Genomic DNA, 26,124 nt, shown 5'->3' on the forward strand with positions numbered 1-26,124 from the left:
CTGACTCCTTGTGACCTGGTAACGGAGGAGAGCTAGACCATGAAACATATCCCAAAGACGAGGAAGTAATTAAATCACAGGAGACAACCGAAGAATGCGCTGAAAATGACTGGTAATATCCCCAAAAGGACTAAGCCCAGCTGGACACAGATTCCAGCTCCAGATGTTCGTTGGGAATGAGGGAGGGGAAGCAGAAGTGTCATTCAAGGGCTAACCTAGGCATCCCTGGCGAAAGGAGCGAGGCACTGCTCAAGATAGGCCTGCAGCACTCACGAGCGTCAAATCCAGAGGTTATGTGGAGACAGATTTCCTTTATCAACAAGTGACAGTTGAGAGGAATTCTGTTTTCTCCACTGTGTATGAATCCAAGGACAGTGGTGAGGATTCCTTGTTTAAAATGAGCTACCTTAGGGGTTCTGAGAAGAGCCTAAATTTAGCTGGCCACATCCTCAAGAATTTGAGTCAGTCCTGGGAGGGTATGATGTTGACAAACTGAAAAGTGTGGCTAATCCCGGCAGAGAGCTTGGCTCAGGTAGTGCCCAGGGCAAGGTATCAATTCTGGCAGCTCTGAACCTACAATCAGCAGGCAGATCAAGTTCTGAACCCACATATCTACCATACTGAGCATTTAAACCCAGCTTAGGATATACGAGACCTGACCTCAAAAGTCAATAAGTAGATAAATAAAAATTTAAAAATCAGCGGCTGGTGATTGTAAAACAATAACAAATTTACCAAAGAAGAAATGAAGGGAAAATCCCTTTCACAGTTGCTTCAAATGAACAAACGAATGAAGCGAATGAGCTCTATTGCTCTTCCTCTCTAAGAAAAACAAGAATCACACCGGAGTTTGACTTTCTAATGTATGTGTCTATATGTGTGTCCACACTTATGTGTGCATATACATTCAGAATAAAAATGAATTTAGAAGCCAGGTGGTGGTGGCTCAGGCCTTGAATCCCAGCTGTCAGATCTCTGAATTCCAGGTCCACCTAACTCCAGAGCAAGTTCTAGAACAGCCAGGTCTACGCAAAGAAACCCTGCCTTGAAAAACCTAACAAAAACAAACGAACCGAGTTTAGAAGGGACTAGGCAACTTCCTAACCAGACTCAGACTCTGAGGAACCTTAAAGACAATATAATCCATTTCTCTCAGATTTTATAGATATATTAAATTGTATCCATATATGAATGAGCCAATTGAGGGGGAATCTCTGTGGAGTATGGAATTTGGTTCAGTTGACCTAGGAGGAGCCGGCGACTTTGCGGTTTAGATAAACCTCTCAGAGCTGCCGTGCCTAGAGGTGAAGGCTCACTTTTTGTCACCGTGACAGGATACCTGAGATAATTAACCTAGGAAGAGAAACAGTTATTTGGGTTCAGGTCTTAGATTTTCAAGGGGTAACAAATAGCAAGGGTGTGTAGTGTGATGGCACCAAGTCACACTTTATGATCAGGAAGTCAAAGAGGGAGACAATGAGTTCAGTTGGATCTCACATTCGCCTTGCTAGGTAGGGCATGTCTCCAATGACTTAGGGAAATCCCCACCAACCCCACTTCCTGATAACAACACCCAAAGAGACAAGCCAGTGCAAGTGTCTTTGGGGACATTCAACAACCAAACTACGGTCTATTCTTGTTTTACTGGTTCTCTCGACTACTTAATATTAAATTGCAGTTGGTTACCATTCTCTGCGAGCTTTCTCATTCTTGGCTTGGTAAACAACCTGGGAGATGGAAGCTCCTTGACCAATCTAGACAGCAGGCCTTGTGTGTTGGAGAGGGTGGCTTCCTTCTGTCCTGCAGAGCTCCCCCTGCCAGCACGGGCTGACTGGCTTCCACACCTGCAGGACAACACTTTCCCCCAAACAGTCTTCATTTTCTTCATCAGGTTTCTTTTCTGATTGTTTTGTGTTGCATGAAATTCCAAGTCACTTTCACTCAATGATTCCTCTTTGGCGACCAGGACACTTTGTTTAGCTAAGTTGGTAGACATAGCTCTATGCCATCTAAACAAAAATTTAAACAAACAGCATTAATAATATAAAATGTTTGAGGGCCAGAGACATGGCTCGGTTGGGACAGTATTTGCTGCGCAAGTGTGGGGACCTGCATTCGGATCCCTAGAACATACATAAAATGTTTGGTGGGGACATGGAGACGGGAGGGTCACCAGGGTTGGCTCAGCAGTCAGCCTAGCGGAGCAATAGCAAGTTTCAGGATACTAGAGACCTTGCCTCAAGGGCATAAGGCAGAGAACCCTAGAGGAAGACAACTAAGTCCTTCTCTGCCCTCTGTACTGGCAAACACAGGCACCCTCTGCCTAGACACGCACACACCTTACGTACACCATGTCCATACAACCTCTCACGTATTCTCCGGCTGCCACTTCTTATTCCTTGAAGAATATCATCTAAATGGATCCGTGCAGTGGATAACATTTCAAGCTTCGAGCATTTGTCTCTGCTTTGTTTTGATGTTTGATGCTGGGGGTGGAACGCACAGCCCTGGAAGGCTAGATAAGAGTTGGACTAGTAAGCCCTACCCTCAGCTCCAGGACGGTCATGTTTGTTAACAAAATTCTCTGGTGCCAACGTTTCCTTTCTTTCCATTGCTGAGTGAGACACCACATTATGGATATACCATGCTGTGTTCAACCATCCACTCATTGAAGGACATTTGAATTGTTTCCACTTGGGGCTATTATGAAAAGAACTATAAGCTTTAGGGTATAAGTTTTTCTGGGAATGCAAATCTTCATTTCCTCAGCATGAAATCCCAGCTACAGCATGATTACTTTGCTACACTATATGATGTTATGTTTATGTTATACATGTTTCTAATGTGGGTTAAAAGAAATTAATGCCCATTAAGGTGTTCTTCATATACTGCCTAATGTATCTGAGGTAAGGATGTTTCCATCTTCCAGCGAAACATTATTCCAAAGTGGGTGCCTATCTCTCGTCAGAGATTCTAGTGGGCACACAGTCACCGGAGTTCGACAGTATTGGTCTCACAGCCACACCTTTGGACTGTATGCTCTTGGGCATGTTATTAATTTTATATATAAATTTTGTTTTCTCTTTTGAAAATGGGTATAATCTTACAAGAAATCTGAAAATAGAAGGAAATAATTTGTGGCTTTGGATCCTAACAAAGTCTTCAATATGTGACAGACTTTATTAGTCTGAAGACCAAATGAGGAAGCACCTTCTAGAGGCGAAAGGAAGGCGGCTTCTTGGGCTGGACTCCTCCTATCTGGAAGAAAGGCCACAGAAGGAAATAAGCACCTTCTGGGGTCACTATTCACCCCAAGTCTTAATGGTTGTGCAGAATTGTTGCAATAAAGGGGTTCCGGGGAAGATGCCCCCCTTTCTTACTTGCCCAAAGATAACTTGTCAGCCAGAACCAACCTCCTGTGGATCTCCTGAGACTCTTATTAATAACTTTTAATAATTAATAAATAATTAATAATAAATATTAATAATGTTTTAATAACTTATACTGCCATAGATATGTACATAGCCACGCTCACACACAATAGAAACACATGTAACCAACCTCTCAGGTTACAACAAATGCGTTGCTTTAAGCAGGCAGTGGTGGCACAAATCTGTCATCTCAGCACACAGGAGAATTAATGCAGGAGGACTGAGCACAAAGCCAGCCTGGGCTGTGACAAGACAGCCTCAGAAACAACAAATAAACACCCATGCCGTGCTGATTTGCATAACTTGATTAGAGAAGGTCACTTGTTCCAGGACCTAGGAAAGGAACTACTGAGAAGCTCACACGCAAAGGAAGTTCCCTTTTTAAAGTTTCTTTGTTTGCTTTTGTTCTTGTTTGTTAGAAATGGATTTGCTTCTCCACATTATTTTCTCCTTAAACCCTGATTTCTTTTTTTTTAATTTTAATGATTTTTATTGAGCTCTACATTTTTCTCTGCTCCTCTCTCTGCCTCTCCCCTCCCCTTCAACTCTCTCCCAAGATCCCATGCTCCCAGTTTACTCAGGAGATCTTATCTTTTTCTATTTCCCATGTAGATTGATCCATGTATGTCTCTCTTAGGGTCCTCATTGTTGTCTACGTTCTCTGGGATTATGATTTGTGGGCTGGAAACCCTGATTTCTTAGTGGAAGCGAACAGCCCTGTAATATTTTACTTTATACATGCAAGGGTAGAAGCTTGACCTGTGACACCTCAGCTCCCCAGACAAACATCTCATAGGCATTTCTCTGAACTGTGGCTGCTGGGGCTACTGCGGAAGAGGCCCAAATACCATGGAAACTGAACTGCCAAACAGAATTTCAAAATTAAAAAGTGGCATGTTCTCAAGACTGTATTTCTTTATGGTTTTGTCACGGACAAGAAATACCAGGTCTGAGGCGGTTTTGAGGTTTCACTGAAGACTGTTCAAGGGGGAAATAGGACTAGGACACAATTCAGGAGTGGAAATTGCTTTAGCAGGGAGCAGGAAGCACTGATGGTGGATGAATACAAAAAGGACAAAAAGAATTAATAGATTTCCACAATTGCCCATTCACTGGTGTGGGGATGTGAGAAAACTAAAATACTGTTATTGGGAAAGTATCAACTTAATACTGACATTAATCACATATGACATATTAAAAATCGAATTTGGATAGAAAGCAAAGCCCTTTCCTTGTTGAAATTGAGGCTTTTAAAAGTGCAAAAAAAAAAAAACCAAAAAAAAAAAAAAAACACTTCAACAGTGCTCTACACCCTGGCCCAAGACAGCGCTTCCTCCATTCTGGAACACATACAGTCTAGATTCTTCAATTATGTTTAAAAGGAGACTCCACCTTCTGCAGTCTCATAAGGAGTCTTGCTTAATGAAAATCCCCAAAAGTACTGACGGGGAAGGAAATGAGCCTTTGTTACTTACCTTCCTACCCTCTTCCCTTTGAACGAGCCATTTTTCCGTTTGGGGTGCTGAATTCTTCGGTACTGGCCAATCTTCCCACAGGCAAGCTTCAGGGGTTCAGGTGAGAACAGCCGACGGTGCTCCATTCTGTCTGCTTTCCCTGGGATAAACGTTTGGGTCTCTTTAGCTCTTGAGCTAAGAACTCTAAGCAAAATCATCATCATCCCATGACAGAGAACACTGCTTAACTTTTGGATGTTGGGTTCAAACTACGTAGGAAGAATTTGGAGTCTCTTCCTCCTTGGCCATGTGTGGAACTAACTGTGTTTTACTTCAGGGGCTTCTAATGATGCAAGTGAGAGGAGCGTGGGGAATTCCACGGGACCCTGTGAAATGCCGCACAGAGAAGGCACATTCAGAGCAAGAAAGCCACAGCATAATTCCTCATCATACTTAGATCGTGTGAGTTCCGTAAGGGAGGAAGAGACACTGGATCTTGAACTTTTCTGTCAAACCGGCGTCCCAGAAGGGGACGCTCACCAAGAGGCAAGCTGTTCTCTTTGGCTGCCTCGGTGGCCACGGAAGAGGCTATTTCGTTACATCCTGAGATTCTGCTGAAGACTTTTAAAGCACAAGGCTAAAAAATGTTCGGTACCTGGACCACTTGCACGTTATTTCTGCGTTTATTTTATGGCTAAGAGCAAATCCTACCTAGGTGAGAATTTGACCACGAGGTGGCAGCAGCCACTAGGCTATAGGTTCATCTCGGTCCTCTGAGTTAGTGTGTTCAGCAGGACTGAATGGTTGAAAGGAAGCCTCTGGAAAACCGACGAAAGCTACATAATTTACTCTGCTTCCTGTGTTTGTAGCCACCAGTAATTTACATTACATAAAGTGCGTAGAATTTAGTTGGGGGTCTTGTTCAAATGCCGATTTCACTACAGTACCTTTGAGATGGGACCCAATACACAAGCCTCACAGATTCTCAGGTGGTGGCGATAACTTTGGTACACGGGATTTTGTATGTTTCAATATCTCCGAGAAGAGCTTTAGCTGGAACAAGGGACTGGGAGTATGAGTTAGGGCTGAGTACATGCTTAACACCCCTGAGACTCTGGGTCCAAAACTCACACAAATAAATAAGAGGAATAAATTGTGTGACATTGAGGTGCTAACATGGAGTGTTCAGGTGGTCCATTTGGGCTCCTGCTCCAGCCTGGTGGCGTGGCCTGAGTCATGTTTGTGCTTACTTTCTCATCTCTCGGGTGCTGCTGGTGCCGTAGCTTTATAGTGGGGTTCAAGTGACACAGACACTCTGCTGTAGCAAGAAATGGACCTTACGGAACACACTGGACATCTCAGGATGCCGATGACCCCTGGTCCACACTGTAGGGGTCCGCACCACACTGTGATGCTTTGGTACATGGGCTGGAGCCCTTTCCAGGCCTGGTTTTCCTCTAGGTGAAAATCATAGGTATTGAATGAATTGATACCTAAGTGAGCAATTTGTTCAGCCAGGATTTTTCATATAGTGATGGGTATTGCATCTTAATTCTGTGGGATTCAATCGAACATGTGGTTGGCCATGGCTGATTTTACGTCAGGGAGAGAGGCATTTTACTCATGTGAGTGCGTGTTGTGTTCATGTTTGCACATGTCTCTCTCTGTGCAAGTCTGCCTGCATGAACGAGGCCGGAACATTTGAGGCTTTCACATCTGGAAGGTCATAGAACAATCTTGAAGTATATAATCTGGCTACAAAAAATGTTCAGGGAAGAAGAACCAGGACACACACAGATGGTAGTGTTGAACTCAGGCTGGATTTAAATCCTCCTTTTATACCTAATAGCCTGTGGGGCCTTAGGAAATGGGAGGAAAGAAAACTCCCAAGCCTCAGTTTTCTTGTGATTAAAATAGGGAATAATCAGTAACACCTCCCACCAGGGTGGAGTCTGTCTTTCAGTTCTCAACAAATATTTGAATGCCTAATGGTTGCTAGGCACTGATATGGACATGAGGGACACTGCCCTGCATAGCAAGGCGCCCCCAACACACACACACACACACACACACACACACACACACACACACAATCTGAACTATCTCAAAGTGCTATCGGAGAGCCGGATAACAAACACATGAAAAAAAATCATTTCAGCCAGTAGTGAATACTATGGAGAAATAAAAGGGGATAGTAGAATAAAATGGCAAGGGTGAGGGGCCACACTGTATGGAAACACAGGGAAAGTCTCTCTGGTGGGGTCACTGGGCCTACGAATTGAACAAGAAAAAAGAAAATAGTGTGTGATGATCTTCATGTTTCCAGACAGACAAAAACAGACACAAGGTGTGTATGTGATAAACAGAAGAAATAATCTGGGCCATATCAGCTAAGGACTCCATGCCAATTTAAAGTTGTCTTGGCTTGATCTTCAGAGCAAGGGAAAGGAAAGTTAGTAGGGATTATAAGGAACTAGTAATTCATGTGTATTCGGGGCAATCGGATCCAGCCTGGAAAGAAATTACTTAGAATTCCTGCTAAGATTTACAATTCTTTTTGTTTGCTTGTTTGTTTGATTTTTGATTTTGTTTTTTGTTTTTTGAGACAGGGTTTCTCTGTAGCTTTGGAGCCTGTCCTGGAACTAGCTCCTGTAGACCAGGCTGGCCTTGAACTCACAGAGATCTGCCTGCCTCTGCCTCCCGAGTGCTGGGATTAAAGGTGTGCGCCACCACTGCCCAGCAGGTTTACAATTCTTGAAGAAGGAGCTTACACTCTAGGCATGTTTACAAATATAAATTATTTCAGAAACTAATAAAGGCTGCTACATAAAACTAGAAAGCCGCTACAGAAAAAGTTACCAAGGGACCAAGGAAAGCCTCTTAGAGAGGTGACATCTGAGATGAGATATTCCATGGGATAAAACTATGCTAAGCCTTGGGAGAAGCATTTAAAGACAACAAGAACTGGGAGACATTAACTAGGCATGTGTGGGAGCAGAAAGATCAGTCTGGTAGGAATCCAGGGGCGAGGGAGAGCACTTATGTCTGCCCAAAAGATGCCCGGGAGAGGGAAGGCTGCACCTGTAGAAAAGGCAGGCAGGTAATTAGTTCAGGGACCCCAGGTGGTGATGGTCCATTGACAGCAATACGAATTCAGAGGATATTTAGGAAGAGCAATGAGCAGGATGTGGGTCCGGGGGTACAGGTTCCTAGTGACTTAGGGGGTTACAATAATTCAAATATAAGAACAACAAGAGCTAGTTCCAGGACAGGCACCAAAAACTACGGAGAAACCCTGTCTTGAAAATCCAAAAAAAAAAAAAAAACAAAGCAAACAAACAAACAAAAAAACAAAACAAATATAAGAACACAGGGATTTGAGGCTATAATTAGAGTCAGCCATGAAGGGCTCACACCTGGAAGAACAGAATTATAGTAGGTAGTTTCACTAAGGAGTATTCATCAGAGATAGAGACAGAAGTATGAATCCAAGCTTCCTTATAAATCTAGTTTTCTTTTCTGTAGCCCTCACAGTGCTTGGCTTGGCACCAGCTTATGTGAGCATTCACTGGTCATTTGTAGATGTTCTTCTGAAAACCGATGAGTCTTCTACAGCAGGTCAAAGTCTGGTTCAAGTACAGCATCCCTTGCTCTCACCATTATCCTTCTGTTGAACACACATGAGATTGCATAATCCTATTTCAGTAACCATGGCAACGGTTGACTCCTATAGAGAGCAATTGATTGCAATCTCTAAATCAGAGATTGCTAACACGGCTCCCCGCAGGAGCCTGGAATGGATTTGTGAGAAGCAGCGGGGTGTGACAGGGAGGGGTGGGAACTCTGGCAAATTGTAAAGTACTGGGACAATCAAATGTTACCGAACCACAAATTTTTGAGCTCTCTGAGTATAAAACTATAATCCACAGCCCATAGTTAGCTTGGAGGGCACCGTTTGCTGCTGTTTCCAGGTATTTTTGTGTTAACACTCCGAGCAGCCAGGTCTTCGCCATCGGTACTGCCTAGGTTTCACAACTTGAACTTCATAACATTCAGAGGGCTCCTGGCTACTTCCAGGCTGTTTTGGCATTGTCTCTCTAATCTGGTCTGCTCGGCAACTCACAAACCCTCTGCAAATCCAGTAAACTGAGATTTCTAGCTTTTGGTTTTAAGCCTGGGTGTAATGAGTACACCAAGCAGGACAGGACAATGTGGGGCGGGGTCACTAGTAAATGAAATCCTTTTGAATCTTCAGAAGCCAAGTGAACTCATTTCCTGGAAAGCCCCCACCAATGCTAACCACCTCCACCTCCACGCCCCACCCCAAACACTCCATTTCCACCCAAGTCCCCTGAATCAGAGATTTTTTTTTTCTCCAACCTGACTGAAATAGATCCCTTTGCTGGAGCTTTAGCGCTAAGCAGATAGGGTGTCAGTTTACAGAACAGAGAAGTGTGTACCTGGTGCCTAGAGACAGTGATCTCTTAAGGTGACTGACTCCACAGCAACAATATGAATGCCTTAGCAGTGGGCCAGCAAGGGCTGGAGCGCGGTGTCTGAAGCAACCAGAGCCCTCCAGTCAGCCATGCTTTCTTCCCATTTCCTCTTCGCGCTGCTCACTGCCTCAGGTGAGTGTTTCTGACTCTGGATACCTAAGCCCTACAGTTGGATTGTCTTCCACTGGGCTCCCTTTGCACTCATTCTAGCACTTTCTTAGGGCTGGCGTTTTGAACTCCAGCGCTCCCTGGTTGTACCTCATTGGATAATCTACCTTCTTATCAAAATATTTTCATATGTACAGCTTATAAGTCGGAATAGAGCACGTTCTCCGCGAGACAGTGACCATCTCTGCCAGTATCTGAAGCCTGGAACCTCAGAGGCAAACTTCCATGGAAGTTTCTCTCACAGTGATAAAAAGATCTATGTGGTCATGTATCTTCTGTAATAGCAAGGACTAGGGGAAACAGCATCAGTAGATGATCAAAATGACTAGCCCCATGTTTGTGATGTGGTGTCAAAGCAAGGGACTTTGGTACACAGGTAAAATGGTTTAGAAATAGGAATTCAAGAATGTCTCTTTTAAATGTCTATCTGATTCATAATGAGGTAGACAGAGAAAGTACTAGAAACACATATACTAAGAATTTAACAAGGAATATTTTTGAGGCTCCAGGTAGAAATGAAAGTGTTGGAAAATAGGTGGTTTAACTTTTATTTTATATATTTTCATATTTAATTAACATGAGTTTCATTTTTACATAAAAAGCGTGTACCAAGCCTTAGAAATACTTTAAATTCTTGATTCATGTTGAAGTGATATTTAAGTACTTTGGATAAGTAAAATTACCTTAAAATAATTACTTTAAAATAATTAAGAACCTTCAACAACGTGGTTCCTAGAAAATTGCACTTTGGATAGACTTTTAATCATTATGGAATGGGCAGACTACTGTCCAGTGCTGTGGACAACCTTACTTCAGTTTCAGTGCCCTTTATACATGGGTGTCACAAAGAAAGCAGTCATCCAAGGAAGTTGTTTAAGTTCACAGAAACATGGTTAGAAAAATATGTAAGTAAACACCAGTAAGCACATACTAAATATTGTCAGAGTAGCCCTTTCCCAGAACTTTCTAAGGACTTTTAATCCTAGAAGGTCTCTACATAAATTTTTCTTATTTGAATTTTTTTGTTGTTGTTATTGTTGAGAAAGGGTCTCACTGAGTGACCCTTGTAAGTCTGGACTTTGCTAGGGTGGCCTTGAATTTATTAAAATCCTCCTGCCTCTGCTTTCTGAGTGTTGGCTTAAAAGTACGACCCTGTTGACTGTTGCTGACCTATGCTTTTCTGACTTGCTTTCCTGTGAAACCAAATTCTTGATTTTTGACACAAAATATATCGAAGAAAAAGTTGAAAACCAGTGGGTTCCTCACGGCAATGGCCAGGGAGGCATTAGATATAGAAACGAGCAACTAGCTACACGACCCAACCTGCAGAATTGAACCGCAAAATCTGACCTGATTACATGACACACAGTGACAAGCTTTCAGGTGTGCTCAATGTCACATAAAATCTACGTAATTAGTGAGGAAGAACCACTTCGTTGACTGTGTCAGTCATCCGGTTAGCAAGTATTTCCTGAGTGTATCCTGTGGGCAGACACTCTTCTTGGGCCTGGGCATCCAGCACAGAGCAAACACGTGACTGCCTTTGATTCTTGAACTTAGAACAGAGGAGGAACTGTAAGGGATGGTACCCACAGTGTGAACACTTCGCAGTTTGTCCAGAGAAGATCTCAGGCACGGTGGCTCTTTGCCAGCGACATGAAGCAGATGGATGAGCTGTAGACATCCCCGAAGGATGCATTTTGGATTTCCTCGGTACACATGAGGAGCAAGGAAGCCCGTGTGGCTGGAACAGAGTGAGTGGAGCCAGGGGAATCAAACGTGAGGTCAGACAAAGCAAGGCCTACCCTGGGAACTTAACATTTTTATTTCATTCTTGGTTGCATATACGAGTGTTTGCCTACAGTACACGCGTGTAGGTCAGAGGATAACCTCTGATGTTGGATCTACCTTCTGCCTTGTTTGAGGCAGAGTTTCTTTGCTCTTTGCCGCTTCATTTGCCAGGCTGCCTGGACTGCTAGCTTCTGGGTTCTCCTGCCTCTGCCTCTCACCTCACATTAGGAATGCCGACATTATAGACGGGAGCGCACACAGCTGGCTTTAAGTAGATTCTAGGGAACAGAACTCACATCTTGATGTTTGGGCAGTGAGTGCTTAACTCATTGAGCCGACTTTTTGTTCCATATAAGATGTGCGGCCAATGGCAGACTCACAGAAAGGCAGCGACGCTGCCTGACGAGGGCTTTAGCATGTTGCCGTCTCTGCTGTGGGGAACTCAGGAATGTAAATTACACTCATTAATATTTTCTGACATAATATAAACAATGCCTGCATTCAGTTTCTTTTGTTGCTGTACTAGTTTGTCAAACATCACACATTGGTGGTTGGATGTTTGGTATGTCTCACAGGGCTATAGTGAAACTTTCAGAGTTGTGCTCCTGCAGGGGGCGCCAGGATAGGTCCATTTCCTTTCCGTTCCTGGCCTCTAGAAGCTGTTTGTACGTCTCATTTCTGTTATCAAAGCCATCAGTGACTCATCTTTCCCACTGTTCACATTTTTTTGCCTTCTTTTGCTTTCCTCTTACACCTTAAGGTGGGATGGGCCCATGCGAGGAATCCAAGACAACTTCTTCCCTAAGAACGTTAGCTTACTCACGACTTCAAAGACTATTGCGCCGTGAGAATGTGCTATATGTTGTGGGGACTAGGAGCTAGGTATTTGCTAGGGCAAAGGGGCCATTTTGGTCACAAGTTCCAAATGTTACTAAATCATCACACACATACACACGCACGCGCGCACACACATTGTTAGCATTCACACATCTCTAGAAAATGTATTTTAATCACAGAGAAAAAGTTCTGAACCAGACTTTGAAACGGAAAGAGGAAAATCCGTCGACACAACTGTGACTTGGAAGTTTTCAGACAGGGTCTTGAGCAGACAGACTGAAGCACGTACCTGAAAGCTGGGGGAGAGAGAATTACGAAACCCTGATGCCTGCAGAGAGCCCGAGCCTTTAGGAATAGATTCAGAACTTACAAAGATCAGAAAAGACCTCTTGTAGTACAGGCACGTGAAGGCTGGAGGACACCATCAAGCAAAAGGGTCCAGGTGTGGGCGGATGGAAGCGGCGTCTGTGCACAGTGAAACAGGAAAATCTAAAATGGAGTTTCTACACACGGGTGACATCCGCCCAGTGCCTCTCCCTGAGTGCCAACCTGGAGTGACAATGGAGAATAGGTGGAGATGTACTTAGTTCTCTTCACACCTGGCCTACCTCAGCATCCAACACTTAACCAAGAGTGGTAATTTTGTTGACTTCCAACCCCTTATTATTTAACGTGTGAGCAAAATTGATTTCTCTTGCCTTCTAAGTGAATCAGTCTTAAAATCACCTTTCCTTTTATTTGTAAACTCATATCATCTGTGATTAAGGACCTTCGATTTTTTTTTTCCTGTCTGTATCTACTTTATCTCTTTTCCTTGTCTTATGACTTTGGCTCGGACTTCAGTTACTATACTGAGGGAAAAGTGAACATCTCTGTCTTAATCCTGATTTTAGCAGAAATTCTTTGGTGTTTCTCCACTTAGTGTGGTGTTGGCTGTGGGTTTATTCTGTGTTGCCTTCATTCTATTGAGATATGTTCCAATATTCCTAGATTGGCCAGAACTTTGATTATGAGATATTCTGGATTTTGTCAGAGGTCTTATCTACCTCCGATGAGATGATCATGTGATTTCTGTCTTTGAGCCCATTTATGCGATTAGTTACATTAATTGATTTGCATTTGTTGAAACACCTTTCATCTCTTTTGATGCATTCTTAAATTCGGTTTGCAAGCATTTTATTAAGAATTTTTGTCTCCATGTTCATTGGAGAGACTGGCCTCTAATTCTATTTATTTATTTATTTATTGTTTGTTTGTTTGTTTATTTATGTTGGGTCTTTGCCTGACTTTGGTGTTATGGTAAATACTGGTTTCACAGAAGGAATTTTGAAGTATTATTTCTGTTTCTATTTTGTGAATTCTTTGAGGAGTAGTGAAGTCAGTTTTTCCTGGAGGTTCTGGTAGGGTTCTGCGCTGAGTCTTTTCTTGAGGCTCTGGTAGGATCCTGCTAAGTCCCTTTGGCCCTGGAGAATTCTTTAACTTGGGTGATGTTTACTTATGGTTTCTCTTGCTTGGTTGCTATGGAGCTGCTTAAACTCTGTGCTGTGTCTTGATTATACAATAGGAGGTCATTTACATATAGAAAGATATTCATTTCTTTTTATCCAATTAGTCAAGTATAGATTTTAAAAGTATGTCCTTTATATTCCCTGAATCTTTTACAGCATCTGTTATCTTTCCCTTTTTAATTTTTAGTTTTATTAATTTGGGTCTTCTCTTTCTTTTGATTAATTGTTGCTAAAGTTTTGTTAATCCTGTTAACATTTTTAAAGAACAAACTTCATTTCATTGATACTTTGTATTGTTTTATTTTTCATTTCTATTTCATTAATTCCAGTGCTAACTTTGATTATCTCTATTTACAATTTTTGGATGCTTTTCTAATTTTTTAAAATTCCTGCAGGCGTATCATTAAGCTATTAATTTGAAATCTCTAATTTTTTATGTAGACACACAGCGCTATAAACTTCCCTCAGGAAGCCTTCATTGTGTCTCTGATTCCAGTATGTTTCATTTCATTCTAGCAATTTTTAAAATTTCCTTCTTCTTTCTCCCCTGACTCCATTATCATTCAGTAGTGTGTTTGTGCATTTTCTGTGCACGGTGTTTCTGTAGCACATTCAATTGTGGTTAAGGTCGAATGCTGAAGGTTATTTCAGTTTTCCTTTATTCTTTGAGACTCGCTTTGTGTCATAATATGTGACTGATTTTGAAGAAAGTTTCATGGGATGCTGAGGATAAAGTGTGTTCTTTAATGCTTGAGTGGAATGTTTTGCAGATGTTTATTAGGTCCATTTAATTTATGATATCATGGGCACCTCTAGGTCTGGGAAAGTTTCATCTTCGACTGTACTGAAAATATCCCCTACGCCTTTGTTACAGTATTCGTCTTCTATACTCATAGCTAAAAAGTTAGCTCTTTCACGGTGCTCCCAAACTCTCCCATGTTATGTTCATGGGAGAATTCAGTAAAACTTCTCGTTGGATTTTACTAAGCCATCCAATTCCTCTACTTTTTCCTACAGCCTCACTCTCTGTTTTTGACATGACCTACTCTGTTGGAGAGGCTTTCCACTTAGTTCTTATTTTGTCTTATTGAGTTTCAGTTTCCAGCATCATTTCAGTTCTGCTTTTCTACAGCATTTTTTTTAATTTAATTTTCATATCTTGGATTGACTCTTTTATTTAATTAATTTCTTTTTGTGGGATGCTCTTTGCATTATTTGTTCATAGTTATAATTATTCTTTGTCTGTAAGATCTTCCAGGTCATTTTCAATAGTATTTATTACTACAGGATTAGTAACTTTTGATGGTGACATGTTGTGTTTTTTCATCTACTTTTGTATGTCTAAAGTAGTGTGTAGTTGCCTATGTCTTTTTGATTAAATAGTCTTCCCTATTTCCAGGTAGACATGTACAATGTTTAGGACTTCTTCTGAGGGTTTGAGACCTTGTTTTCTCATGTGGAACTTGTGTTGAGGATTCCTGGCTCTCTCCCTAGACTTTTGAAAGTCTCTGCTCCCGGCCTGAACAGTATTCAAAGGGCAGTACATTCTTTGCTGGTCTTCTTTGCTGTCTTCCAATGTGTAAGACTATGGCTCTGAGTGGAGCGGGCTCTGTTCAACCCAAGGTTGGAGACAGCTAGTTGTATGAGGTGCGTGGCTCTAAGTGGCCTTTAGGTAGAAGGAGCTGGTATTTGCTGTGGATGGTGCTAGTTGTATGAGCTGTGCAGATCTACAGAGTTCTCTGATGGTGGCATGGGCTGGGCTGGGCAGTGCTATCTGTGAGGTCTGGCTCCATGATGTCCTCAGGGCGTGGCCTAAAATGGTCATTTTAAGAGTGGTGAGGCAATGGTTTTCTTTTTTTCAGGATGCCAGTTTACGCTTCTCATTTTCCAAAGTTTACCTTAACTGAAAACAAGAGTCAGCTGAAATTAAGGAGAGGAAACAAGAAAACAGAGACTCAAAGCAGGCCACTTCAGTTAGGGGTGTAGTAACTAGTTGCTCTAAATGCATTGTGAACTTTAGTGTTAAGTAACTTCTCAATGCTGCATGGTGGATGATACCGAAACAACATCGTTTGGAGAATTATCCTTTCACACGGTGTTAATAAATATATAGTGAGTTGTCGTAAGATGAAATTTACAACGACTCTGGCTATGAATGGGAAATCTATATTAAGAACAATGGCTAATGATCCACATTGCTTCTCTCTTAAATATTGATGACTGGATGCCCACTGAGGTTCAGACAAAGGCGTTTCTTATGAAGTGACCACAGTTGGTCTCCCGATTTAGGAAGAATCAGTTGCTTGCCTAAGTGTTCCTATGGCTAGTGAGCTGCAAGACTGGGACCTGAGCCAAAATTCAAGAGTGCCCCTTTAATCAACTCCCCTCCTCCGCCCTCAGAAAGGTATTGTTACTGCTTTGTAGATGGGTGCATCTCTCAAATTCGACATTCTGAGCTTCTGGAAAGCTTTTTATCCCTCCCCAATTTACTCCAATTCATAAAATAATTTCGATAGTTTAAGAGCATAGAATATGAATCTTGTAATTTTGGGTTAAAATTATAGTTCTGCCATTAGTTAACTGTGTCACACAAGGCCATTTCTGTGCCATTTACTTTCTTCAGCATAAAACAGAATTGACAGTAATCGTCACAAGCTAACCTGTGGTCTTGTGAGCAACAAAGAGGCCCAGATCCTCAGCAAGCCTACCAAGCCAACTCAACTTATTATCAAGAATCCCCCTACCCCCCCCCACCAAAATGTGCTCAGTATGCCTTGTGCTTTTCCTCTGTGGCTCCAAATATGAAAGGTTTTGGGGAGCCCCACAGAAATCTTCATAAAGTATGGCTTTGTGTTTTCTCTAAGGTGTTCGAGCTGCTCCAAATTTTGTTGTGGAGAACACTGGCCCTCTCCTGGAAAATGCCTCTGCTCACACGCGGGTGGCCACAGTCACCGTGTCTCTCTCACCTCATACTTCTCTGGTTGGAGATCCCGTTATTCTTAATGTCAGCCCTGTGGTGCATCCTTTTGTGCTATCTCGTAGATTCTCGCATCTGTGGGATGTAAGTATGGAAGCAGATAGTATTAGCACGCCTCAAGAGAGCTCAATGATTGTTTTCTGTCTTACTTTCTACTGCTTGTTTAGTTTGGTGTGTGTGTGTGTGTGTGTGTTGTTTGTTGTCTGTTTCAGCCTTTTTTTTTTTGAGACAGAGTTTTTCTCTGTATATAGCCCTGACTGCCCTGGAACTGACTCTGTAGACCAGGCAGGCTTTGAACTCACAGAGGTCTGCCTGCCTCTGCCTCCAGTACTAAGATTATACAATTAAGAGTTGGCCTTGAACTCCTGATCCTCCTTTCTTGGCCTTCCAAATCCTGGGATTATAGGCCCTCTTCATGCTTTTAACTAATTGAACATTCCACTCTTTGGGACCTTATGATGTGTCAAGTATCCTCAGAATCCTTGCAAATAACAAGGAGCTCCTGTTTTACAGGTACTGACTGAGGATCTAGTCAGATGCAAGGGAAAGCCCCATTCTCATCACATCTGCTTGCTTGCAGGAATACATGATAATTCAGTGAGCACACACAAATATAAAATCGTAAATACTACCCGAGCAATGAAGTACAAATTCTCAGACAAGTGAGAGCTCCAAACAGGGACATGTGATATAGTCAGGCTTCCCCTGGAGCGGAACTGTATGAAAAGGGGTCTGCAGAATGGGCAGGAGTTGAATAAATGGAGGAAGAGACCGTTACAGGCCGTGTGCCAAGGTCCTGTAGGAAGAAGGATCCTGATAAGGAAGAGGGACTGAAGGATCATTGTGACCAGATCTCAACAGGGAGTGTGGTAAGAGACCTGATTGCCAAGAGATGAAGGGCAGAGTTTGTAGGACCTGGGAGATATGCTGGGAAGTGATACTTATTGTCTCAATCTAAAAATAAAACTAATTCTCCTACTGGGGTGACACTCAGACAGGTTAGTGCTCATTATAAGAGATTTGGGTTCCCTAAGATCAAGGTTACTCAACCATGCTGCAAAGCTATTGCATGCTTAGCATTTACCTGCCCCTACTGCACTGACCCCTGACATCTAAAAGAGCATTCAATGCAGTAGCATCTTCAGACACAGTTGAACTGCCCTAGGCTGGTTTGATTCTGGGCTGTGGTTCTGTCTTGCATCTGTCCAGGCCTTCAGGACAGTGACTGACAGAATAATCTTCCCTCAGGCCAAAATGAAGCAAAAGGATAAACTTGAGCCCATGTGCGCATTTTAAGAATCATATCTACTAAGGTTGTTGGCTGATGCAAATCATATGTCCAAGCTGTAGGAACTGCAAAGTCACATGGCAAAGGACATGAGTTCAGAAAGGAGCAAAGTATTAGAAACATAAGAACTGTAGAGTGTGGCAGAAAAGAAACAAGATCTGCCAATGCTTTAAAGGGATCCGCTTGAAGCTGCCATGGGCACACACTCTAGAGCAGTGGTTCTCAACCTTCCCAATGCTGCAACCCTTCAATACAATTTCTCATGTCGTGGTGACCCCCAAACATAAAATTATTTTCATTGCTGCTTCATAACTGCAATTTGATACTGTTAATGAACTATAATATAAATATCTGATATGCAGGATGTCTGATATGTTACCCCGGTGAAAGGGTTGTTTGACCCCCAATGGGTTGCAACCCACAGGTTGAGAGCCACTGTTCTAGACAAGGAAAGTATTGAATAGGACCTGGGATACCCTTACCACATCTTGGGATTATCAAATTCTATGAATGTGGTGTAAACGGCTATCTTGTACTTGTTCTCCATTCAGCTTCTATTATAAGCCCAACAAGCAAAATAGTGCCAAGACTCTGTAATCTTGCTGATCACTGTTTCCTGGTGTTATAACCATGGGGTAAACGGAGATGCTTCCTTTTCCTCTGTGGCGCCTCTGGTTATGAACAATATAAACCTGGGTAAATTACCTGACTTTCTCTGTTTCTGATGTTTCTGGAAAACGTGAGGAACAGTGATCATATTACCTGACTTGGGATGATAAAGCAATTCTGTGAGATAATTTATGTGCAGTTCCCTGCTGCTGCTCGGGCCATTAGAAATGGTTGATGCCTAGTATTTGTTCTAAATACATATATTTATGATCCATCACTCAGCTAGGTTACAAATATTAAAAAACAAGAAATGTAGCCACATAATTAAAATGATATCCTCACTCCATGTGAAAATACACACCTGTAATCCCAGTACTAAGAACTGAGGATATAGATTCACCACTGAGCCTACCTGACTACATGGTGAGGCCTTTGGTTTGGTTTCGAGACAAAATCAAATTGTCATGTGTGGTGACTCACACCTGACATTTGAGAGGCTGAGACAGCAGGATTGCTGTAAGTTTAAAGCCTTCTTGTTTTCCAAATTGAGCTATAGGTCTACCTGGGCTATTGTATGAGGTCATGTCTCAACAAACTGATTAACCAACCAACTAACTGAAATAAAAAAACCAAACTCAAACAAAAGATACAATGTCATAGACTAGCTCTAGAAAGCATGAAAACCAGTTTATTTTTGAGCTATCTTCATAAAACGTGCCTGCAAATGAAGATACACCTTTACTACTGTACAGCGAAAGAGAGCACACTCTGTTTTACTTAGGGCTTCACGTATGTATCGTTATCCTTCTTCCCTATATACACGAAGCCAATAATCTGATCTTCCTTTATTGTGCTCTGTTTACAATTTTAGTTACTCATCACCGGAGAGCCCAAACTGGACTTCGAGACGGTAGCTCTTTACTCCTTGACGATATTTGCCAGAGACAGCTCTGAGGCAACAGCATCACAGACCCTTTTTGTACAGATTGAAGACGTGAATGAACCACCTACTTTCACTGGGTCGCTTGCCCAGGAAGATCAAGGTACCAAGGGTCTGTTTTGGGGAAAGGAAGCCTGTGGACAGAAATATATGTCCTATGCCCTACGTCATAAGCGTTTTTATTGTCCCTTGGCTCTGACACTAAAGGAGAGAGATAATCGGCAAAAGTTGTGCCAGTGTGATGGCTCGGCAGGTAAATGTGTTTGTAATGCAAGTCTGATGACCAGAGTTTGGCCCTGGAACCCACAGAAGAAGTAGAGAACAGACTCCTGAAAGACTCTCCCGATCACCATACACATTATGACATATGCTTGCTCCCCCACTCATGCACGTATGCACAAACACACACATACTAAATAGCTGATATGTAGTGGGCCCTGACTATGTATAAGCATAAGTCATGAAAGCTTTAAGTGGATTGTTTTGTTTAATGCTCACAACAGTGAAGGTAAGTTCTTCTGTTCCCTTGGTCCCGCTGCAAAGAAAATAGACTTTGGCAAAGTAACTTGCTCAGCACTGAAAACTATCCATGTATTTGATCACAGTGTACTAAAATCAATATCTTAAATGTGTCTAGTTGTTAAACTAAAGGTGTCCTGAGGCTGGCGGTGATGTCTTTTTTGCTCTTTGCTCTCTCACCATGTGGGTGGCTCTTTCTCCTTCTATGAAGTCAAATATTTAATTTCTACTTGTGAAAATATCCATACTGTTCATAGGGATTCACAAAACATAAAATGACTCAGATGTGGATATGCCTACTAACTGGACTGAGCTACTTATCTTTTGTGAACCCCACTCTCTTCATTGCTGTCTTAGATGGGAACTATTTCCCCAGGTTCATGTGTTTCAACAGTGGTTCCAAGCACGCGCAGCACTGTTTTGGGAGACCATGAACCTTTGAGAGGTGGAGCATTGTTGGAGGAAGAAAATCACTTGAGGCCTTAAGATTTACATCCCATCCGCTCGCTGTTCCCTGTTCTATGGAGAAGTAGGGGTAGCGTGTTCTCGCTGCACACATCCACTGACATGGAGCCTCCTGCTACCATCTCCTCTTTCCATGACAGACTATATCAACAATAAGCCTGAACAAATCCATCCTCCCCTAAGTAGCTTGTTGTCAGAAATTTAGTCACAGCAAGGAGAAAAGTAACTAACAAAACCATTGGTTCAACTGAGATGTCAATTCTGCCTTGATGCACGTCTTAGTTAGGGCTACTCTTGCTGTGATAAAACATGACCAAAAATCCATTTGGGTAGCACGGTTGTTTGAAAGAAATGACCCCCAAAGGGAGTGGCACTCTTGGAAGCTGTGGCCTTGTTGGAGCAGATGTGCCCTTGTTGGAGGAAGTATGTCACTATGAGGTTGGGCTTTGAGGTCTCCTTTGCACAAGCAACATCTAGGGAGACAGAGCACTTCCTGCTGCCTACATCTCAAGATGTAAAGCTCCCACCTCTTTCTCCAGCACCATGTCTACCTGTGTGCTGCTGTATCCTGCCGTGATGATAATGGACTGAACCTCTGAAACTGCAAGCCATCCCATTAAATGCTTTCCTTCGTAAGAGTCGCTGTGGTCATGGTGACTCTTCACAGCAACAGAAACACTAAGACTGAAGTTGGTACCAAGGACTGGGGTGTTGTTGTGGTAGGTTGGCCCATGCTTTGCTTGAGGGCATATGGACTTTGCATCTGGGGATCAGAAAAGCAGTTGAAAGCTTTGCATGTTGATAATGGACCAGTCTAGTACGAGCACGGAAAGCAGTGGTGCTGAGTGTGATCTGAACTTGGGTGCCTGAATCAAGAGGTTTCAGAGGAGAAGACTGTTAGTACGTGGCCTAGAGATCATTCTTGTGATATTCTGGTGAAGAATGTGGCTGCCTTTTGACCTTGTCTGACAAGTCTGCCCGAAGCTAAAGTGAAGAGGTTTGGATTAATTCTATTGGCAGAGGAAATTTCAAAACAGCCTAGTAGAGACACTGTTGTGTGGTTACTACTGATAACTCTAATGAAGATTTATAATGAAAAGGAGTAAGTTGGGCAGGGAAAATTACAAAATGTAAAATTTGAGGAGAGGGCACCAGCGAGTGGAATAGAACGAAGTCCTGTGTTGAAGACGATAAACAGATTAAGAAATGGAATAAAGCTGTGATGACCTCAGGTCAAGATTCCACCCAGCAAAGTTTCCAACTTGTGTAAAAGAATTAAAGAAAAGTTTAGAGCCAGGCATGGGGGGTGCACGCCTTTAATCCCAACACTGGAAAGACAAAGGCTGGCAGATCTCTGAGTCTGAGGCCAGCCTGGTCTACAGAGTGAGTTCCAGAACAGCCAAGGACAGGCAGTGAAGGAAGCCATGGAAAACGGTGCCCGCACCACCTGGAACCGCAATCAAGCAAGGGCCTGGGGATTAAAGAACACAGAGACATGGGTCACTCTTGGAGCAAGAACACCAATTTTCTTCTGTTCCCAGACAGCTTATATAGTGCTTTTTTTGATTAGTGGTCACGCCCTAGCTCTCAGGATTTTCTACTGCAAGCCCACCAGAAACCACTTCCTTGTTATCAGGAACTCTTGAGGGTTTCATGCTCAGAGCAGCTGCAAGCATAGGATAACAAGTTGTTTACTCCGGCAGGCAAGAGGTCATAGAAAGTTCAGGATCTGAAGGTCTGCAGCCCCTACCAGAAAACAGAAAGCTGGTGAATGTCCCTGGGCCCAGAGATGGACCTGATATAACTGAAAGTTTTCTCTTAACCAGATGCTTGACCCATGTTCCAGCCCCAGCAAGCAACAGAACTTGGCAGCTTTGGCCACATGGTTCTGGTTTTAGAGCCAAGGATAGAAGAAAGACATTATGGGATCCATGACTAAGGAAAGCCACTGAGGCCAGGCATGTGTCAGAGGTGTCCCTGAATGGAGACCTAAAAGGGCCATTGTGTGAAGCTGTGAAGGTGATGCCTGGATTGCCTTGAGGACCCCAGGATGTTCGAGATGCCAGAACCATGGGATACCTGCCAAGGAGAGCTGCGAACAGAGAGTGAAACCAGGCTAAGAGAAAGAAATGTGTCAACAAAACTGAAAGAGGTTGGAAATATGAAGAATGCTTTGACGTTAGACATGGAAATGCAGAGTTTGGAGTTTGCCCAGTATTTTTGGTCTTGCTTTGGTCCAGTATTTCCTTAATATGATCCCTTCCCTAGGTTTTGGAACGGCAATATGTATCCTGTGCCACTATATGTTGGAAGTATGTGATCTCTTTTCTTTTTATTGTATAGGGGATTACAATTAAGAAATTGCATGAACCTTAGAAGAGACTTTACACTTTGAACTTTAAAACATTGTTTTTAAAAACTGTAATGGACTATGGGGACTTTTGAAGTTGTACTGACTGCATATTGCATTATGGTATGCTTACAAGCTTACGGGAGTCAGAGAGTGGAATGTGGTAGTTTGAATGTAGTTGGCTCTCATAATCTCACAGGGAGCAGTACTATTAGGAGGTATGGCCTTGTTGGAGGAATCGTATCACTGTGGGGATGGGCTTTGAGGTCTCCTTTGCTCAAACTACACCCAGTGAGACTGACCACTTCCTATTGTCTGCATATCAAGATATGAAACTCTCAGTTCCTTCTCCAGTACCATATCTGCCTGTGTGCTGCTGTGCTCCACTGTGATGATAATGGACTGAATCTCTGAAACTGGTAGCCACCCCATTAAGTGCTTTCCTTGGTAAGAGTTTCCCTGGTCATGGTGTCTCTTCACAGCAGCAGAAACCCTAACTAAGACAAGGGAGTAAAAGGTTTATTTGGCTTACACTTCTGCATTGTAGTTCATTACTGAAGGAAGGTAGGACAGAAACTCAAACAGGGCAGTAACCCGGAGGCAGGAGCCGAAGCAGAGGCCATGGAGGAGCGTGGTTCTGTTTCTTCTTTTTTAGGATTGTGGGCTGCATGGGTCCTTGAGGGTAGAGGGAGCAGAAGTGGGGAACAGGGTTTGGGATGTCTGTGGGTACAACAGAGACAGCCTTCTGGGAGATGACTTTGACGAATCAGCTCAATTTTATTCCACAGTATAGAAAATACACAGGATTGGGAAGCCTGGGGACAAATCCTAATTTGCATTACGTGGCACGCTGCTATCAAAAGGCTTCATGTGTAGCAAGCAGTAAGGTCAGAGCACAAGTCTTCTAGGAGGAAGGGTCAAGGGTCAAGCATCTGGTTAAGAGACAGCTTTCAGTTACATAAGGTCCATCCTCTGGGCCCAGGGACATTCTCCATATAAGGGCAGGTTGAGGCAGGAAGTTTCTCTGGGAAGGAGGAACTTTCCATGTTGCCCTACTTTTGGTAAAAGCTGTCAGGCCATAACAGACTGCAGCATTGACCAGTCATCAGTGCCTTCCATCAGAGGGGAGCTGCTTACTGGCTTGTTCAGCCTGCTTTCTGTAGAACCCAGGACCACCAGCCCAAGCACCAGCACCACCCACAATGGGCTGGGCCTTCCCCCATCAATCACTAATTAAGAAAATGCCCTACAGCTAGATCTTAGGTAGCCGTTTTTTTGTTTTTTTTTCTCAACCAAGGTTCCCTCCTCAGATAGCGTTAGCTTGTGTCAAGTCAACAAAATCCTATACAGCACAATGCATATGGTATTTGGAAGTGCCAGATAATTTTGTGCACACAATCAGTGCTCCACGAATGTCAGAGTCTCTCCTTTTCTCCCCAAACACGTGATGAAGCCTTGGGAAGACTCAAGGTTAAACCATGCTTGTTTGATTTCTCAAACAGTGAGTCAGGTGCTGGAGTGCTTGTGGGTAATCCACAAGGGTTGTGTGTTGGAAGTATAGACCCATGTGGCTATGGTCCAAGTAGGCATTGCAGACCTCCCTGGTATCCAAAAGTACTGCTTTCTTCCCCAAACAGGGCAGCAATAACTGGATATTCCTTTCTGGATTTAAGAGTCTTACCTTTCCCAGCTTTTTTAATCCCCTAAAGTACATTTGTAAGCTTGCAGTTACTGTTACTATCTTAAAACATGTAGCAGGTGGGCATGTGGCTCAGTGATAGAACATGTGCTTAGCATGTGTGAGCCCCTAACTTTCCCCACAACATACATGGGAATAGGGAAAACTTAAGAAGAAAACAAACATGGAAACAATGCTGATGTGTTGGCTCCATAGTCTTGGGTTTGTTGGTAGTTTGTAAATTCTAGTAGAACTAGAATGATTAAACCCACCAATGATGTTAAGTGCTTAGCTATTAATAAGCCTTAAAATTGCCTAGTACTGTTATTTAAAATTATAAATCTTCTTCCTGTATGCATGCATGATGGTGATAGACAATACAGTGTGGTCTATAATCATCATTATTGTTACTACTAGCTTAACTGGAATTACTGTATAAAGCATCTAAAAGTACACTACTTTAAGATTTTAATTTTTATTGTCCTATATTAATTATGTGACACAATAATTAATTATTATGACATTTTCATACTTATACATGACATATTTTGATCATGTTTATCCCCTTATGCTTTATTCACACATAATTGAATGAGGCATTTTGGGATTTAGTACTGGTGAGACTAAGAGAATCACATCTATTGTACTTTTTTGGGCAGTTTCTGAGATTTACATCACAGAAGACATTGCACCTGGCACCATCATTTACAAAGCAGTGGCCAAGGACCCAGAGGATGCTGTGTTGGAGGTAATTTGTCTTTCGGAATAAAGAATATCAATGCCTTCTAGTTTGTGCATGATTACATTTAAATGTGGAAACATAAAAGCCATCAAGTTATTTATACCCTCCAATTACATCCAACAATCATCTTTGACTTATCAGGATATTTCAGGTGAAAACTTTTGATGTTATCTAGGTGATTGGTTTTTTTGTTTTTTTGTTTGTTTTGTTTGTTTTGTTTTGTTTTTCGAGACAGAGTTTCTCTGTGGCTTTGGAGCCTGTCCTGGAACTAGCTCCTGTAGACTAGGCTGGCCTCTGCCTCCCGAGTGCTGGGATTAAAGGTGTGTGCCACCACTGCCTGGCTAGGGGATTGTTTCTATTCTACTACATCCAGTTCTGTGTAGGCAGACTAGCCTAACTCTCAGGTACTAAAGAGGTTGATATATTTCATTTTTAGGGAACTTGGCTGCACATACTGTAGAGAAACAAACCCATCTTTCTGAGATTAATGTGTATTTCAAAACCTTAGGTCTTATTCTCAGGCTTCATACAAAGAGGGAAGAGACGCTGAACCTAAAGGCGTAAGCTTAACTTCTGACTTGACCAACGGAGGTCACTTCCTCCTTCTGCTTTGCTGTTTCAATGCTAGATTTGTGGGAACGTCACGGGCCTGCTTTATCCTCTCTTGTACGGCTCGCTCATTATAATCAAACACCGTAAAGAATGTGAACGCCGTTTTCAAAATGTTAAACGTTTTGTAAATGGCAGGATTTATAAGACCATTTTAATTTTTGATGCTGTATGAAATGATTATGGCATTAAGCCAGGATGTTTTTGACTAATGGGTTGATAGGCAAGAATAACAGGCTTTAAATTTTTAATCTTGTATCTC

The 26,124-nt window shown here is 42.5% G+C and overlaps 2 protein-coding genes across 4 annotated transcripts in view; one reads left to right on the forward strand and one right to left on the reverse strand.

The window, feature by feature from the left end:
- The window catches only part of C5H3orf49 (chromosome 5 C3orf49 homolog), a 12,572-nt gene extending 7,395 nt beyond the window's left edge, over positions 1 to 5,177 (reverse strand). Inside the window, exons 1-2 of the mRNA XM_048421168.3 lie at positions 4,907 to 5,177; positions 1,687 to 2,009 (exon numbers count right to left, since the gene is read on the reverse strand). Of these exons, the coding sequence (XP_048277125.2) occupies positions 1,687 to 2,009; positions 4,907 to 5,109 (526 nt within the window). The 5' untranslated portion in view covers positions 5,110 to 5,177. The remainder of the gene's footprint in view (positions 1 to 1,686; positions 2,010 to 4,906) is intronic.
- Positions 5,178 to 9,361: 4,184 nt separating this feature from the next.
- Positions 9,362 to 26,124, forward strand: part of LOC125391533 (cadherin-related family member 3-like) — a 77,835-nt gene continuing 61,072 nt past the window's right edge. For all 3 annotated transcript variants that reach the window (XM_085687922.2, XM_085687923.2, XM_085687925.2), the window contains exons 1-4: positions 9,362 to 9,513; positions 16,550 to 16,746; positions 19,431 to 19,602; positions 25,171 to 25,259. In XM_085687922.2, coding sequence (XP_085544048.2) covers positions 9,471 to 9,513; positions 16,550 to 16,746; positions 19,431 to 19,602; positions 25,171 to 25,259 — 501 coding nt within the window. In that variant the 5' untranslated portion in view covers positions 9,362 to 9,470. The remainder of the gene's footprint in view (positions 9,514 to 16,549; positions 16,747 to 19,430; positions 19,603 to 25,170; positions 25,260 to 26,124) is intronic.

The sequence above is a fragment of the Myodes glareolus genome, chromosome 5 (genome assembly GCF_982192425.1).
Source record: "Myodes glareolus chromosome 5, mMyoGla1.1, whole genome shotgun sequence".
NCBI classification, from domain to species: Eukaryota; Metazoa; Chordata; class Mammalia; order Rodentia; family Cricetidae; genus Myodes; species Myodes glareolus.